This window comes from Paralichthys olivaceus, chromosome 24, assembly GCF_024713975.1.
Source record: "Paralichthys olivaceus isolate ysfri-2021 chromosome 24, ASM2471397v2, whole genome shotgun sequence".
NCBI classification, from domain to species: domain Eukaryota; kingdom Metazoa; phylum Chordata; class Actinopteri; order Pleuronectiformes; family Paralichthyidae; genus Paralichthys; species Paralichthys olivaceus.
The window spans coordinates 4,355,542-4,373,441 of record NC_091116.1 but is presented as its reverse complement, the minus strand read 5'-3'; the positions used below and the strand labels follow the sequence as shown (position 1 = coordinate 4,373,441).

Sequence of the window (17,900 nt, the reverse complement as noted above, 5' to 3'; positions counted from 1 at the left end):
CCAGAAAAAGTTTGAAGGACTCGCACACACAAACACATTTTCACTCACTCAGGGAATTTCACATGAAGGCCTTCAGGACTGAAGAGAAAGAGATACAAATAAAAACATTCAAGGGAGAGGGACAAAGAGAAATGGTAGCCATTTTTAAAAGTACATTTTCTTATTATTTCTGGAACTCCATAATTGACCTCCTATTTCCTTGTGTGCTATTTTCTCACCAGTGTGTAAGATTCAGGTGAAAGGGATCTATTGGCAGAAATTAAATGTTAAATAATCCAAGTGAGGATTTCACTAGTATGTTTCATCTGCATTGTATGGATTGTTCTCTCTTTAAATATATTTTAAAAACGACACCTCAGTAACTCTAAAATAAATGTCGTATTTATTAAAATGCACCATGCAACCACAGTATATACTGACAAGGCCTAAAAAAACATTTGACACCTGAAACTCCTTTCTGTCCCCATCGAATAAAAGCATACAAAACATCTTCAAATTCACATCCTGTGCGATTCAGAGCCTCACGATGCTGCTTTCAATCCCCAATATTTCATTTTTAGCATAGAATGTGATTTTGTGGTGACTAATGCATCTACGTTGCCACCGACTGACCGGCGCAGTGAACCATCTTTGGAAAATCCACAACCACTGATGCCAAACAGTGACTTTTTCTTACATTTGAAACTGAGCATCGGGAGGCTGATTCTCTTTTTTACAGTCACTCCATTGTCTAGGAACTGTGTTGACGGGAATTGCAGAATACTCTTAAAGGTCCAGTGTGTAAGATTTAGGTGAAAGGGATCTATTGGCAGAAATGTAATGTAGAATAATCCTCATGATGTTTTCACGAGTTCATTTCATCTAAATTGTATGAATTGTAGTTTTCTTTACACCAGAAAAGGCCCTTTATATTTAAATACTTTATATTTACATTGAGGTGGGTCCTCTCTACGGAGGCCGCCATGTTTTTTACATTAGTCCAGACTGGACAAATAAACACCTTTTGAGTTTTTATGACAACTGAAGCTACCACAGGTTCTTTTTCATGTTTGGAAGGAGAGGGTGAGGTGAGGGGTGTTCAGCTGCAACATGCAACTTCAACACTAGATATCACAAAATCCTACACACTGTGAATCTCAGGCATCCGTTTACACTGGGGCTTCCTAAAAAAACTCACATTGCAGGGTTTTACTCTCTGCACAATGATTCAAAGTTTTTTTTCTTCTCTATTTAGACCAATGTCACTGTTTTAAGCGTCCGTGACGCGTGGACGCACTCCTGCTGTATCTGCGATGTAACATTAAAGACAGCAGTTTGGACAACATCGTACAAAGCAACAGCCGCGCACAGACACACACAACATGCTTCTGGTGCCTATTTGACAGTTGTTTCACATGCAGACAGCTTGTGTGAACACAGTGACACGTTGACTAACACTCACAAGCACTGTGATCGAATGAGGACCCACGAGAACAGGCTGAGAGCAGAGCTGGGCCCTGAGTCACACATATTGTTTAAATATTATTGAGCCCAAGTGGACACAAAAAGTTAGCCCTATTTTTTTCTTCTTTTAACAACGAGATACAATAGTTTCCCTCAAGCGACGGACTTGGCGTTAGAACTACATTCCCAAAATAAGAACGCAGTGTAAATCACTGGATTTGAATACTTCTTTGCTAATCTACAACCAAACCTCAGACGCAGAGAACTGAAATAATCCACAAATAACACTGTTAGACGTCGTTACAGGAACACTGTTGTCAAAGAGCCACGTTTTAGCGTAAGCCTGTCTGAGTGCGAGTAAGGCGAGCTTCCGCCGGATTCTTCTTCCACCGCACGACAGCTGAGCAGGAGACGAGACATCTAACAATGGTAAAGAGTAACAGGGACCCGCGGGGCCGACGTGACCTTGTGGCTAATGAGCACGCAAACCAAAGGGGAACGGAAAAAAAGCAAACGCCAGCGGTGAGTTAAGTTTACATCCTCCTCAACTTCCACAGCTGGATCCTTTTCTTCTTCTGTCCGTTCGTTACATTCCAAACTCTAGATGAGGACGACGCAAACATGGTTTCTCAGAATGATGCTGCATTCATGTCGTGCGGGAATAACATCCAACATCCGTTTGATGCTCTCGCACAGACTTTATTTGCACCTGACCATCTTCAAAAACAAAACAAACTTAAGTCTTTTTTTTTAAAACATCACCACAAACCAAACCTCCGGCATTTTCAACACTACAGTACAAAAAAAGTGGTATACATCGTTTCTCCAAACCGCAAATTCACACAGTACAAATCAATTGATGGCTACGCAAACTATGTAGTTCGTATCACGTCTTTCCCGTGGGACATGAATGCAGCATTCCACATTGTGTTTTCTCTCCTTATGAAATGCTCGTCTACGGGACGTCTCGGCGCCCGCGGGCGCCAAACCCTCAAAGCTCAGAGAGTGCGTTCGGCTCTCGACCAGTCTAATCAGGATGGAATGTCGCACTGCTGCCCCCCCTTGCCGTCGTTCACTGCTTGACCTCGGGGCTGTAGTCAGGACGCCGCGTCTGGATGATCTTAGGCCGCTGCGGGCGGGGCTTGTCGTCCTGGTCGCTGTCGTCGGGGGCCGAGCTGTCGCCGCTCTTGTCCTCGCAGACGTGGACGACCACGCTGGGGGTGGTGGGCGTGGCGGTGTGGAGCTCATATTTGTCCCCTGGGAATTGCACGTGAAAGACAAGGCTCAGTGAGAAGAGACGTGGGACAGTAAATGCATCACAGCTCAGGAGAAATACCTTCACTTGATCATGTCAAATAATTACATTTGTATTTCCTGTTGAGTCACCAAATGTAATGATTATTAGTTCTCTCATTAGTTCATTTTACTAATGATAATGGTTAATTCAGAGATTGAGGCATTGTACCTAACAGCATGACTGATCTCCTACATTTTAAACTTTACTCAACTTTCAAGACTCATTGAAACTCAAAAGCCACACATAGTGATCTCAAAGGGTTTAGATTTTCATCAGTCCATCATTTAACTGTCGGCATTAACAGCCGCCATTTTAGGAAACCAAGACTTCAATGCACGCCATGATATACAGCTACAGACAGACCAGGTACAATGCTGATGTCTGTGTTGGACACACATATAATAAATAAACCACCATAGTTCTGTGCTAGGATTCACAACAACTGACACACTCCATGCCACTGGACACAGGGAGAGCATGAAGTCGGTGACAGTCTTGGTGAGACAGATGTTATCAGGACAACAAACCACGAATGACCGGGGATGTCAAGCTGCTGCAGAGAGACTGCGATTCGGCCTTTAGGTCTGGGGATAAGCAACTATACAGCATTGCCAGATCCAACCTAAAGAAAGGCATCAAAGAGGCCAAAGCAGCATATGGGAGGACGATTGAGGGACCTTAAGCATGTCTGGCAGGGCATTCAGCATCTCACAAGGATCCGACTACCAGCACCAGCAGCGACTAGCTTGCTGAGAAGCTCAACTGCTTCTTTGCCCGTTTTGAGGTGACTGAGGCAGAGACCCGGCCAGCACCGCTACCATCAGCACACAACCTGACACTTACTGTAAACGCAGAACACGTCAGGAGATTTCTCTGTGGTTTGAACCCCAGGGAGTGTACTCGGGGACTGCGCGGACATCTTTCACCTCTCTCGATCAACTTGCACGGCCCCCAAATGTTTTAAATCTGCCACTGTTGGGCCTGGACCCAAGAACCATCTATCAACTGCCTGAATGACTACAGACCTGTGGCTTTTACCTCTACAGTAGTGAAATGCTTTGAGAGGCTGGTCCTTAAACACCCTCCCTCCCACTCTGGACCGACACCAATTTGCATACAGAGCTAACAGGTCGTCAGGAGACGCCATCAAGGCGGCTCTTCGCGTTGCGCTGATTCACCTGGAACCCCCTAGCGCATGTGTGAGAATGCTGTTTATTGACTTTAGTTCTGCTATTAATATGGGAGGAGTGCACTTAAGTTTCATTCAAACGCTTAAATTGCACAACAGCTCATATTACCTGGTCCTAGTTTTGAGATGGCGCACAGCAGATCGTAATTGATGACGGGCGTGGCATCTTGAGACTGCTCCCAGCCAACGGGAGGGGAGGCCGGGGGGGAGATCAGGAACTGCTTGTCTGGCTTGGGGGGCTCCAGCCGAGGACTCCCTATATGGACAGACTACAGGACAAAATGGACGGATTTAAGTTTGGGTCAAAGTTTTCAAATAAACAGAATGATGTAAAATAATGACATGACTGAATTGGTGTAACATAACTAATTAATAATTAGTGACATAATGAAAGATACTGACATCGCTATTCTACAATTATATTTCGCACATGTTTTTTCCTATGACAGATTTTTTGCAGTTTGTTTTGATTTCATTATAGAATATTTTTTATTCTGTTGTTACATCCCCCCGTCTACAAAAAATCCCACCAAATGTTACCAGTTAGCAGCCGAGCAACAAAGACAAAGTCCTGGTGGATCTGCAGCTGTCCCGACACGGTGACTAACTCAACTTACTACATAACTAGCTGGCTAACAGCTAGGCTGGGTGAGACCCTTGGATTTTTACTTGGCCTTTATACACCGGGGGCTAAAATCAATTGTCGGCAAATATTAAGCATCACAACATCCCACGTTAAAAGGTGGAGAAAGACACAGCCCCAGATATATATTTTAGGATATTGGTGGAACAGTGAAGTCCTGCTGAGGAAACCAGAGCTGCACCTGAGGAGGCAGAGATCCTATTGATCTATTACCCAACAGTGATTGTTGGAATCCCTTGAAAAAATACCCCGTAACTAAATAAACATATTTTTGTCCTCATAATATTTTCCTTATTTGTGATAGTAATTATGACAAAATAAAAAACTACAATAAAAATTCCAATGTAAGCTCACAACCACACCTCATTAGTTACAACAACTATTATTATTATTAACAACAATACTTTACAGTTATTAATTACTATATGAATTGTTACTGTAATCAATAATAATCAATAACTCTTTACACTCTTATTGTTTACAATTTAACTGATAGCTGATGCTGCTCAAGTCTTCCCTGTCTCTCTCCCCTCTACGTAAAGTGCCTTGAGATAATGTATATTATGATTTGGCGCTAAAAAAATAAAATTGAATTGAATTAGCAGGTAAGGTAGTTAGGATGGTATAGGACTGTTCATTTACAGCAGCAGCTTTTATTGATAGATTCAAGGATTTTGACGTTGTAGCTGAATTTGATTGTACTTGTTGAGTTTTCCAAAAAAAGGCTTGTGGCATCACACTTGGCGTCATGAAAAGTTACATAATGGCATTAACAGTGAAATGAAATAAATCAATGACCTCTCACTAAATCGATGCAGTCGGAGGAAAAAGATGCTTCTCAAAGACATTACCTGGGCAAAGTACAGTCTCATCTCTTTGCCATTGAAGTCAGTCTTATGCAGTCGCAGTCTCGCCTCAGCCGCAGCCAGAGCGTCGCTGAAACTGATCCTGACCCGCCGGAAAGACCTGAAGTACTGGAACTGCACTTCTGGGTTGAATGAACGGAACAAGGCCTCAAAACTGGCCTGGGGAGGGAGAGAGAGACAAACGGTGAAGGGAGGCGGTGAGAATAGAAGTTAATATCGGAATCAGGAAATTTAGACCAGCTTCTGCATCCTCCTCCTCTAGTTCCACTCCATTTATTCCCTTGAGCTCCTTTTTCTCCTCTTATCTAAAAATACTAAACACTGTCAGACACAGGCAGCCGTGAATGCAGCTCTGGCACTTGAAGTCGCTTGGAATAAAAATGATAAAAATAGCCTCTTCTACCAGCCGCTTCTCTTTGCTCAAGACAGCCCCGCAGCCTGCGCATATGTGTGTGTGTGTGTGTGTGTGTGTGTGTAGGAGGCTGTGGCCTCAATTTAAAATGACCAATAATAGCTACAGCAGCTAAAAGTGACCTTGGCTCCTGTTTCCAAGCGAACACACACCAATCAAAAGCAGTCCATTGTATCTCGCTGATAGCTCCACTCTGACCACCCAGTCTTCTTCATGAGAGGCTCATCAGGTCAGTGTGCACACAACAACACAAAGGGATGAGCCCAGTCCAGATGATCATTTCATGTCTGCACAGTGCAGCCACAGAACTGCTTGTTAAGTGCGTAACAGCTTCACTTTAGCTCCTGTGACGCTTTTGCTACATCCAGTCATACATGATGCAGTTAGTCTTCAAGCTCAGGTAGATAAACGCCAGAATGTCAACACAATATATATATATCAATATGTTGATATTTATCATCATTTTAGATTATTGTTAATATAACGTGTCAACGCTAAAATATGTTTCTGGTATTATCTGTTGTATTTTTATCAAAGAAGGGAGACAACGAATCAGTCGAACATCATATAATTATAACCATTATAAGCAGGACTTTGCTTTAGCTTCATTTATCTAATAAGCGGACTAAAAAAAATTATAAACGGTGTAATGTTGCAGTTGTCACAGTTGGACTATGTGGATAAAAATTGTTTTTCACAAGTCACCCCTGCCTCCCACTGTCGTCAGTCAGCATGTTGTGTCCACTGCACTGCAACACAAGAGCAATCACTGACTGTGGACTTGTGCAGTGAGTCAGGGACCAATCAAAGGAGGAAGAAGAACAAAGTGTGGCCTTAGGAGGTCAGGTCCCTCATTGTCGCAACCTCTCATTACAATCTTTATAGATGCTCCCTGCAGAGTCTCCATGAAAATGGTAAGTACATGACAGAGTAAGGCCCCTATAATATCTAGGTATAAGAACACCAATAACAGCCAAAACACACAGACCTTAACGTAGTGTAGTTTTATCCGACCTAGTTAGACACCTATAACACCTCAGATCATCACTTCAGATATGTGCTCGTGTGATGACTGCCAAATCAGCCGTTCTTCTGACTTTGCACATTACGTGAGCATGGAGCTGCCTCTGAATCAAGCACATTACTCAAAATGGCAAATAACTTTCAATCAGCCATCGTACAATCCTGTTTGAATATAATCTGGATGACTATTGACAAGATTGATTGACAGTGAAAATAGCTGCAGGCCTTTTGACACTGACAGGAACTAAGTTGAAGTAAAGCATTATGTGTTCTGCTTGTGACACGGTTCTGGTCCAGGTGGGTGGACTCAATGATGAATTGTGTCCAGGAAGCTTGAACGCTCTCTTACCTGCGTCTCAGGACGACTGAACACTTCCTGGTTAGTCACGGAAGCGACCAAGCAGAAGCGGTTACACTTTGTAGTCTTGATGTGCATGATGGGCGATCCCAGGAGCCGAAGCCTCTTCCACCTGATACCCGAGTTCAGAGTGCAACGGGACGCTGCTATGGACTTCAACGGTGGTGAGGGCGATGGGGGTGATGATGATGAAGAGGAGGGGGGGAAACGGAGGAGCGTTGCCTTCCCCAGGGTGACAGGCGAGCAGGAATTAACAGATGCTCCCCAACAGGAAACAGGTCAGCTCTTATCCACCTCTGGCTCCCTGCACAAGGATCTTCTTTTGTATCCGTAAATGTTTGTCTTCTTTTAGCTTCACAAGGGAAATGTTCTACATATAGCCTCCTAACCTAAATTCCAAGGTTATGTAGTCATCTGCTGCAACACTTGCAAAAGATAGGCAAAATCCCAAAATCAGCCAGTTAATATTTCACCTTTTCCCGTATCTCTCTGTCGGCCTCGGGGAGCGAGCGCTGCAGCAGCCTGCAAAGTGAAGGAATTTTCCAGAGATCTGGGTGTGGAGAGCTGAAAATGTCACTCAGTCTCTACTGAGCTCTTTCTCTTTCTCCTCCTGCTACACAGCCGCTTAAATGAGCCCCTGCCAGTCGATGACGCATTACCCACAATCCCATCCCCTCCTCTTCCTGTGTCACTCAGCCGTTCTTTCATAGCGAGCCAATCGTCTGTGGAACGGGGAGGGACAGTCTGTTTTTTTTTTTTTTTTTCATCCTATCGCTCTACTGACAGATACAAGCCAATGCTGACTAATCAGACATAAAGAAGACCAGTGTGTGTGTGTCTGTGTGAGTAGAGAGAGACTGGAAAATAATGACATCATCATTGAGCAAACAAAAAGCCCAGATCTGCCTTCGGTTGTATTTCATCTCAACACAAAAAAATCCTTTCTTTCAACGGAAACTACGCGACAATGAGCCTTTCTCCTCCTGATTCCACACAAAGCCTCGTCGCCTGACTGCTGAGTGCACAGGGCAAGATGTGGAAACATGTAAATATGAATGAGGCAGAGAGAGCAAGACAGAAATTGACAAAGGGAGAGAGAGAGAGAGACACATAGCAGCAAACAGACAAAGGGAGAGAAAGAGCGTAAGAGACGGCTGGTAGGAAGAATGTAGTATGGAGGGATGAAGGGATAAAAAGCAAGAGGTGAGAGCTGGTGCTCATGGAAAGTATGCAGTTTGATAGCATGCTTTTATGAGGTATTAATAGCAGAGAGCTTGAAGTGGAGGAGAGGTGTGTGTGTGTATGTGTGCAGTTGGAAAAACACAGCCAGCACTTGCACCTGTGTGTTCGACAACTTTGTGGTCGTGAGGAGGATAGCGACGCATTCCGTTTGTCGAGTCCGACAAAGTCGCACATTTGACATCTGGGAGAGATAAAAGCTTTCATCCTCACACTTAGTGGAACATTAATTATGCAATTAACAGCACTAGAAAGGCATCTGGCAAATATTAATCTTGGTTTAGCACGTGGTCTGGGAATTGTGGGCCCATTAGAGGATATCATGTGGTGGATCTAACACGTACTTCTAAGCAGTCACTTAAAAACAAAAAACTCCTTTATGTCCTTTTTATCATGCACAAGTTTCCTATACATTATAATTATATATGAAGAAATATTATACATTGTTTACGATTCTGCGATTGTTGAAGGTCCATAAATAGTTTGCTTTTCTCCATTCCATTGCAATCATTCATTTATTTATTTATTTGCATACATGTCAATAACTATGTTTCTTTTTCCTCCCATAGTCCGACTCCAGAACTGCAGGAGAACAACTTGTATTATTATTAACAACAATAATTATTATTTATTATATGAATTGTTGCTGCTATCATTAATAATCAATAACTTCCTTACACTGTTATTGGGTTCATTTTAACTAGTCACAGCTGATACCTAATGGTGCTCAAGTGTTCCCAGTCTCTCTCACGTCTCTCTCTCTCCCCCTCCCCACTATCTCTCTCTCTCCTCTCCCCTCTTTTCCACCCATCTCCTCCCCATTTTTTTCTGCTCACCCCAGACGGTCGAGGCAGATGACCGCCTGCATTGAACCCTGGTTCTGCTCGAGGTTTCTTCCTGTTGACGAGGGAGTTTTTCCTCTCCACAGTCGCCAAAGTGCTTGCTCTTCTGTGTAAAGTGCCTTGAGATAATGTTTATTGTGATTCGGCGCTATATAAAATATAATTTAAGTGAATCACCTCACGGGGGATGCTCACAATGATCAGTTTGTGGTTGGTTTCATTTCAATTGTCATTTCTGCTTCCTTTTTTTTTTTTTTTCTTTAGTACAAATATTTTAAACATTCCTACACTTCTCCATTTATGTTAGACACCATCTTTTCTCATGAGAATTATAAATATAGTTTTTTGTTAAAGTGCTCAGCTACACGCAGCATCTAAGCAACAAAATAAGGTAAAACAGAATTGCTGAGTTTTGTTGACGCTGACAGGACCCACTGCTGGATGTGAATAAGTGCTCTAACCTTTTTTCCTCTTCAAATAAATGTTTCTCCTAAATGCCAAGCATTCACTTTGCCACAAACATGGAGGTTCATTCTTGGTAAAAGTGACACAATACAGACATGATGACAAAGCATCAACACTAATTGAGGAAATGCATCATATTTTCTTCCTGCGGAGAGATGTAACATGTTTGAGATAAAATTGTTCTTGTGAACTTTTCAGAATGAACATTTCTTAGTAGTTGTGCTGTACTCACAAGTGCCGAGGTGGCCTTTTAAAGAGACCTCTTAAGGAAAGAAAGGAAAAGAGTCTGCACAACAGGCAGTTTGAGATAAATTACTGGAATGGACTGTATTATATTCCATATTTCTCGTCTTACAGACCATTCAAAGCACTTAACAGGATGAGCCTGCATGGGATCAAACCACCAACTAATGAACGACCCTCTCTACCTCCTGAGCAACAGCTGCCCGTGTTCAACTTCTGCTCACATGGAAACCTTCTTCACTTCAGCCTTCAAAGTTCTTATTTGCTACAACTGCCAAGATCTGCTATCCGTGGGGACCTCCTACTCGTTGTGGAGTACTCTTTGAGGCACACAGCTTCCAAATAAACTCTGCCATTTTTTCCTGGATTTGACATTTCACTGCATGTTTAAGCACTTTTTTAAAAAACATTATTGTAGGAGTCGATGGAATAAAGTAGATTTCTCGTTTTCTGCACCTCTCGATGTGCATTTATTTACAAACTTTTTCCGACCACAGAGAACTTCCTAGTGTCAGCAAAACATCCGCTTTTAACCCCTCCCAGTGCCCTTGTTACCACGGTAACCCCACAGCTCCTTACAGGACCGAGTAATAGTGCAAACCACATAGTGCAAATGAAATACAGTGTAAACCACATCAACAGTCTTTGGTGAATTCTGTCTATCACCTGTGTCCACTAAACATTATATACATTTTATATTTGTGCATAATGTCCATATCATGTAAATCAGTCTATATCAATGTGTACACAAAGTTACATAGATGCTTAATGATAGCATCTACTTTAATTGTTTTTAGTAAACTAACATGTGCATGGAGTCCTAAAAATGAGTAACCACAAAACGCAAGATGGAAATTGTTCACTGGTACCTGTTGCGACACAACAACGTCAGCACAATGCCTTGTGGTCTGTTAACACAGATCTGTTTTCAGTCTGAACACCCAACGCTCAAATTCACACGAGTAGACACTCGTTGGTGGAAACTGCAGCGACTGGAGGAATCCCGTGCGGGCATGGACTGGACATACAAAGACATACAATGACAAAGGACCTCAGTGGAGTTGACCTTCTGACTGTGAGGTGGCGGCTAACACAGACTGCAGTGACCTACCAGTCTCTGAGGCTATTTAAACTCTAGAGTACATCTCATCTATTTACAGGCAGTGACACCTGGCAGGTGGTTTGGTCGGAACGAGTCTATCATATACTATCACGCTAACGTGCAGACATTCTGTTCGTGATCACTAAGGCCCCCTGAGTGTGGTGTTAATTCACAGTGAATTGACTAAAAGCACCGTCCTGTGTGCGCGCGCTGAATGGAAAATGCGTGTGTGGAAAATAAAGTGGTGTAAAGTTGATGAGCCACCTAACAGTGAAACTGATGCTCTCATGTAAGTGCTGTTTGTTGATGTTAAACATTACCATGTGAGTCAGTGTGTGTAAGGTGCTAATCATCTCCAGACCTCAACCTCACCCTGGTGTGGCTGCTACGCGAGTGTGTGTGTGAGAGAGAGAGAGCGTGCATGTACTGCATTTTTTCCATCACGCTGTGTTTTTTTTTTTTTTCATCTTCCCATTTTTTCCATTCCCTCACTTGACAGACAGGCAACACCCCCCCCCCCTTCTCACTACTTCTCCATCCTCCCTTTCCAGCTGGTGATATATGACACGCCGACTGTTGTCGCTGTGGTTTGCTCCAGAAAACCTGCTATTTTATATAAATTGTATAAATATATGAACAATTAAAAATGTGTTTTCCAGCAAAAAAGTTGAGCATTGCTCATTATTGCCGCATCCTCATCAAACAACACAGCGCGTGAGCCAATCAAATACATGCCCGCACACATTCTTGAAATTGGTAACGTGAAGGCGTAATTCTACTGTTTACCTGGCAAAAGACACAACCGAGGATAGAATGACTGCCTCTGTAATATGTTTAAATATTAAAATCCAGTCCTAGAGTACAATTATTGGCAGATATCCAGATAAATACTGATAGGTGTGACACCAAATCCGCAAACAGCCTGCAGGAAACTCCAGTTTGGACATGTGTTCGCATTTCTCCAGGAAAAACGCATTGATGTTTCTCCGCACAGGATCTCTGGAGCTTGACTAGAATGACCAACGGCTTCTGCGTCACCAGGCGGCAAGAAGAGTCGTGGTTGTTCCACAAAATGAAGTAATTAACTGAACTGAAGTGGTTTGAGTACTTCCCAAACGCAAAGTATCTCACAATAACTTGCTGATACACTGAGCGGCTCTAGCTGCATGTAGGTTTATATCAATATCATGGCAACAGTGATTTCCACCAGATAATCGCCCCCTCAGCGTTGGCAGTATCTATGTCTTTAACCACTAAGATGTAGCCTAAAATAATTTGGACTTGTAGGGGAATTCCATTTTCCCCCCAATTAAAATTCCAACGACACCATCTTTATTTTTAAACCCCAATCTCTGTCACAAAGCCCGGTCTCATCAAGTTACAGAGGTCTGACTCCTGTGAGAGACTCTTTCTTGTGACTTCAACAGAACTCCATATCTGAGCAGGAAAAGAGAGCCTGCAGCACAGTGACACATCGTTGCCTTTTCCAGCTCTGTCTCTGAACTTATGGAGAATTTCAGAAAAGCTAAATGAAATCTAGATAACGCTAACTCTGAGTCAGTGCCTGTCCGACAAAACGTCTCAGATTTTCCATTTGGGCTGAAACTTCTTTGTCCGGTGTGGCTGACCTGGTAAGGATTAGTTTACATACTTGTCATCAGGGTGGTTGGAAACATGATTCACATCTCTTTGTTTAACCTGCTTATCCTGTTGTGTAAGACTAAAGACTAATAATGATATTCACTGTGCTGAGAACTGTGATCGCACATTTAATCGCACACATACACTCTTTCACTCTTGATTTTAATCAGGATAATTAGACTGAGATTGGAATTTAATTACATCTCTAGTCATGATGAGTACATCCACAGCTGCAACAGGGTGCGTTGGGCTGGAAAAGTCCAACTTGCCTGACTTTCCAGACCTACATCAGAGTTTTCCCTGACCTAAATCACTTCTTCCATGCTGGTTTATTAATACTGTCGCCTCTCTGCTGCGGGTGAGCTAAAACCAGTTTAACCTGCACATCTCACTGAAAAATACATACCATACTTTCTGTTAACTGACCTAAAATGTCCTGTTCTCTCGGGAGAATATATTCTCAGACTCCCTCTGCCATATGCTTTATTCATTAATATATGTATGCTTGCCCTGTGCCTGCTGTATATACCCATATCAGACAATGCCATCTTATATATGACCAAAAATAATCTATATTAGCTTTAGGTCATGTCTTGAGTCCTGCCAGATGCAGAGATACATTCAGGGATAATAACAATTACAGTTGCTGCTGTTAATATAACTATATTAAACCTATGAAGATAAATATTATTAACGTCATTGTACTAACCACTCTGACAGTGCTTGAATAAAACAGTTTATACATAGACAGATGCCCACCCTGACTCTGTAAAGTGCCTATATAATGTATGTTATGATTTGTTGCTACATAAAAAAGGGAAATTGAATCATGTCATGTATGTGCTGCCATTTTTCGTTACTTCTCAGCTGAAAGACATAGTCCAGACCGTGAGTATTATTACAGTGTTTCAGGCTATGAGTCATTTTGTAATAAAAAACTTAAAGTGCCAAGTCTCAGCTTTAATTACAGTAGGTTTATACCAATATAAAAAAAGAAGAGTGCAGTCAAACAAAATCATCATATTAAATATTTGGCATAAAATTGTTTGCTGTCAACCACTGGTTAACATCTTCCTCCCATAGACACAAGATAGTCAGGTCTGTGTGCATTTGGACAGCGACAACATTTTTGTAATTCTGCCTCAACAGACCAGCAGTATAAGCTACAGTTGGCCTATTATTCCACTACCAGGTCTAATAAAATACAAGGCAGACATGATATAGAGTAAGTTGGCCATATCTTAGCACCATCATTGGAAATTTAGGAAACTTAAAAGAATACAGTGTTAGCATCTATCACACTGATATAATAGTTGTGGCTGTTTTTCTGCCACAATGATACATACAAATGATTTAAATACATGAACAAAACTATTATGATCTAAGTATGTGTGACTGTGTTATCGGTTTTTCAGATAAGCTGATGTTGAATGTGCATAGATGACTCAATTTCCCCTACAGGGGATCAAAAAAGTTACAGCTTTTCCTATTTCATCTCTCTCACCTAACATTCATTTGTGTTTTCATAAATTCCAGAAGCAGTCACCCACCTCAGTGGAATATTTTGCCATATGATACATCAGCTGACCCTCAAAACTTTCCCAATGCCCAGTGGAAAAGCAGCAGGATCATGGAATAAATGAAGGAAGAAAACATCTCTCTTCACCTCTGTTTTTTCTTTTCCATCAATGTCAGCAACCTCCACACTGGCTCATCTCACATCCCCTGTGTATGCATATGCCTGGCAAAATGCCTGCGTGTACCAAGAATTACATGTTCCCACAGGATCTCCCACAGATGGACCCTGACTTTTACGGTGGCTTTTGTTTGGCTACATCTTGAAAAGAAACATTACACTGAGAGAAAACCAAGAAATCAGAAACAAAGAAAGGATAGAGTTGTTTTTCCACTGTCTGACTTTAGTTCTCCACTGTTAACATGTACAAAGATTGAAAATGTACTTTGTTATTGTTCAAACCACCTTTCTTATTGGTTGAATTTAAGTGTATCAATCTTTGTCAGAAATTATGGATCAAAGAGATTTTACAGTAGAGTAAATATTGCGCATAATGCCTTTTTCAACTAAAAAAAGGAACTTTGAGGCTGAATTTCTCCAAAATGATACAGTAAATATGCTTGATACTGAGTGAGTGAACAGTCAGGATGGTCCTGAATTCAACTGTATCAATCTTTGTCAGAAATTATGGATCAAAGAGATTTTACAGTAGAGTAAAAATTGTACATAATGCCTTTTTCAATTCAAAAGAATGAACTTTGAGGCTGAATTTCTCAAAAATGATACAGTAAATATGCTTGATACTGAGTGAACAGTCAAGATGGTCCTGAGGACAACTCTATCAGCCTTTGTTAGAAATTATGGATCAAAGAGATTTTACAGTAGAGTAACTATTGCACATAATGCGTTTTTCAACTAAAAAAGAAGGAACTTTGAGGCTGAATTGCTCAAAAATGATACAGTAAATATGCTTGATACTGAGTGAGTGAACAGTCAGGGTGGTCCTGAGGACAACTGTATCAGCCTTCGTTAGAAATTATGGATCAAAGAGATTTTACAGTAGAGTAAATATTGCGCATAATGCCTCTTTCAATTCAAAATAATGAACTTTGAGGCTGAATTTCTCCAAAATGATACAGTAAAAATGCTTGATACTGAGTGAGTGAACAGTCAGGATGGTCCTGAATTCAACGGTATCAATCTTTGTCAGAAATTATGGATCAAAGGGATTTTACAGTTGAGTAACTATTGCGCATAATGCCTTTTTCAACTAAAAAAGAAGGAACTTTGAGGCTGAATTGCTCAAAAATGATACAGTACATATGATACTGAGTGAGTGAACAGTCAGGATGGTCCTGAGGACAACTTTTGACAACCTTTGTCAGAAATTATAGAATAAAGGGATTTTACAGTAGCATAAAAGATTGGCTCGCTCCGTATCATGGACTACCTGCATTTATTACATTCTGTAATACGGGCGCACTTGAAATCAGGAAAAGACGAACGTCTGCTCACTTGACCACGAAGAGACGAACGTAGTTGTTTTTTGTACAAGCTGTTTCACATGAAACGCCCACAGTTGGGATTAATAAAGTTGTTTGAATTGAATAAAAGTCAACTTTTGGAAGTTCTCTTCTTAAGCAACTCCACTCTGATTGTTTTGTTGACAGCTCAGTTAAATACCTGTGCGTATTTTAAAATATTACCCCCAGCTAGTGGTGTTAATGACTGAAAAGAAAGCTCAGTATTGCTGTCACTCAAAAGGAGATACAGGACGTGTGTGGGCGTGCACAGCAGCTCACCAGACTCCATGAAAAGAAACGATGATCTTAGCACAATAACAGAACAGAACAGTGTTTTGAATGCTTAATGGATCCGAAAGGACCACTCTCACACTCGGCTATCATCGGCTACACCAAAGTATACGCAACACAATAAAATGTTAGTAAATGGTTAACCTAACAAAGTGCTACATAAGCATTTAGCTCTTACCTTGAGGTTGCCTTCACCGAACAGGTCCTCCGGCACTTTGCAGGCGATCAGGGCGTTTGGTAAATCTCGAAACTGCACATCCACCGTCGCCTCCTCTTCGGCGCTCTTCTTCGATCTCTGCATCACGATCCCCGGCTGTTTCCTTTGAGTTTTGCCTGGAAACACCGGACCAGCAAATCAGAAATCCAGATCCCAAAAAAAAGTTAGCTAGCTAGCTAACGTCCCCCCACTAATGACTTCCCAAGTGTCAAAAGCTGACGTTGTGGCTAACGCTAATTTAATTCCGTGTTATTCGTACCGATAAAGTCGTTATTTCATGTTAACGCAGCTCAGTCTGCGATGTTTCCATCCAAACAGCAAACGGAGCCAAAAGCTTCAAAGCGGCTCTTGGTGTATTAGCTCACAAGCTGCACTAAGCTGGCTAGCTGGCAGGTTATGCTAACCAGGAAGCTGGAATAATGCTGCCAAACAAGCGAAACACACGATATTCCGTGGGTTTCTTCCGTCGTCTTGTTTTGGGCGGAGGTGGTCGTTCGGTAGAAAGTATTGACTCAAACCGAAACAGTAAAATATACGTAAGAATTAACTGTAAATAAACCTCCGGGGTAATTTTGTTAGCATGACGCACAGGATCAGGGAGATGACGTCAGGACAGCAGCAGCTGATGTGTATTTCCGGTTTTGCAGCGTGTCCCTTTTTTTTTTTTTGACTTCATTACAAAGAGTGTAACATTAAATAAAAAAGAATGATGGATATCATACATCTTTGATTCATCCAAAACTGTGAAACTATTTTAATTGCTTAATCCTGTTTTCTGGCTTTTCAAAGTAAGGTGTTGCATTATGGCAATGTGACTGAATGATAATCACGAACAGTATCGATGAAAATGTGTGACGTGTCTCCGAATATCCAGAAATGAACCCAAAATATCCGGGATACAAACACAGCCATCTTTGACTACAACAAGAAAGCCCTGCAGTGCATAGTAAACACAGCTGGACGGATCATTGGGGCCCCACTCCCCACCCTGCAAGACATATACACCACCCGCCTCACCCGCAAAGCGAACGCAATTGTTAGTGATGCGAGCCACCCCGCACACAATCTGTTCAGCCTCATGCAGTCTGGGAGAAGGTACAGGAGCCTCCGTTCCTGCACCACCAGACTCACCCCCAGCTCCATCCACCAGGCTGTCCGGAAGCTAACACCCCCCCCACTCTGGACTCTGAACCCTCCGACCCCGGTCTTTGCACTACTATGCCATTTGCACAATTGTATCAAACAGAAAAACGTCTGCTGCTACTACTGCCTGTCTTTGCACTATTACAACTCACTTTATAAAACTTTGCTGCTACTTCATACATTTGCACTACGAATTTTCATTTTATTTATTGTCTACTTTAGTGTTAGGATATGTCTGTCTCTATTTGTTGTGCCTGTGCACTTTACTGTTACTTTAGTGTTAGAAAATGTCTTGTCCTGTCTTCACCGTGGGATAGTTAGGAACGTAATTTCGATTCCTTTGTATGTCTGGTATATGTGAAGAAATTGACAATAAAGCTTTGACTTTGACTTTGTTGATTTGAAGCAAGATTATGGGATTATACCCTGTCTGAGCTGTCAATCAAG

General features: G+C 41.9%; 1 protein-coding gene across 3 annotated transcripts; it reads right to left on the bottom strand.

Annotated features, from left to right (window-relative positions):
- Positions 1–359: 359 nt before the first annotated feature.
- LOC109640061 (calcipressin-1) lies at positions 360–17,840 on the bottom strand. 3 transcript variants are annotated; one of them, XM_069520780.1, is made up of 5 exons: positions 17,575–17,840; positions 16,272–17,523; positions 5,424–5,597; positions 4,039–4,198; positions 360–2,700 (listed from the first exon to the last, which is right to left on the bottom strand). In XM_069520780.1, the coding sequence occupies exons 2-5, from the start codon at positions 16,392–16,394 to the stop codon at positions 2,516–2,518; spliced, it is 642 nt and encodes a 213-aa protein (XP_069376881.1). In that variant the 5' UTR covers positions 16,395–17,523; positions 17,575–17,840; the 3' UTR covers positions 360–2,515. The 3 variants fall into 3 exon arrangements, with proteins under 3 accessions (XP_069376881.1, XP_019959414.2, XP_019959415.1); XM_020103855.2 differs by lacking the exon at positions 17,575–17,840 and having other exon boundaries at positions 16,272–16,426; positions 16,570–17,009; XM_020103856.2 differs by lacking the exons at positions 16,272–17,523; positions 17,575–17,840 and adding an exon at positions 7,223–7,887.
- Between the last annotated feature and the right edge of the window lie 60 nt (positions 17,841–17,900).

Excerpts from the sequence above, each read along its gene's own strand:
- LOC109640061 (XM_069520780.1), bottom strand. The coding sequence starts at position 16,394 with ATGCAGAGATCGAAGAAGAGCGCCGAAGAGGAGGCGACGGTGGATGTG. Across the intron at positions 5,598-16,271 it reads TCGGTGAAGGCAACCTCAAG|GCCAGTTTTGAGGCCTTGTT; the intron begins GTAAGAGCTAAA and ends CTCCCTCCCCAG. Across the intron at positions 2,701-4,038 it reads CATCTCAAAACTAGGACCAG|GGGACAAATATGAGCTCCAC; the intron begins GTAATATGAGCT and ends TGCAATTCCCAG.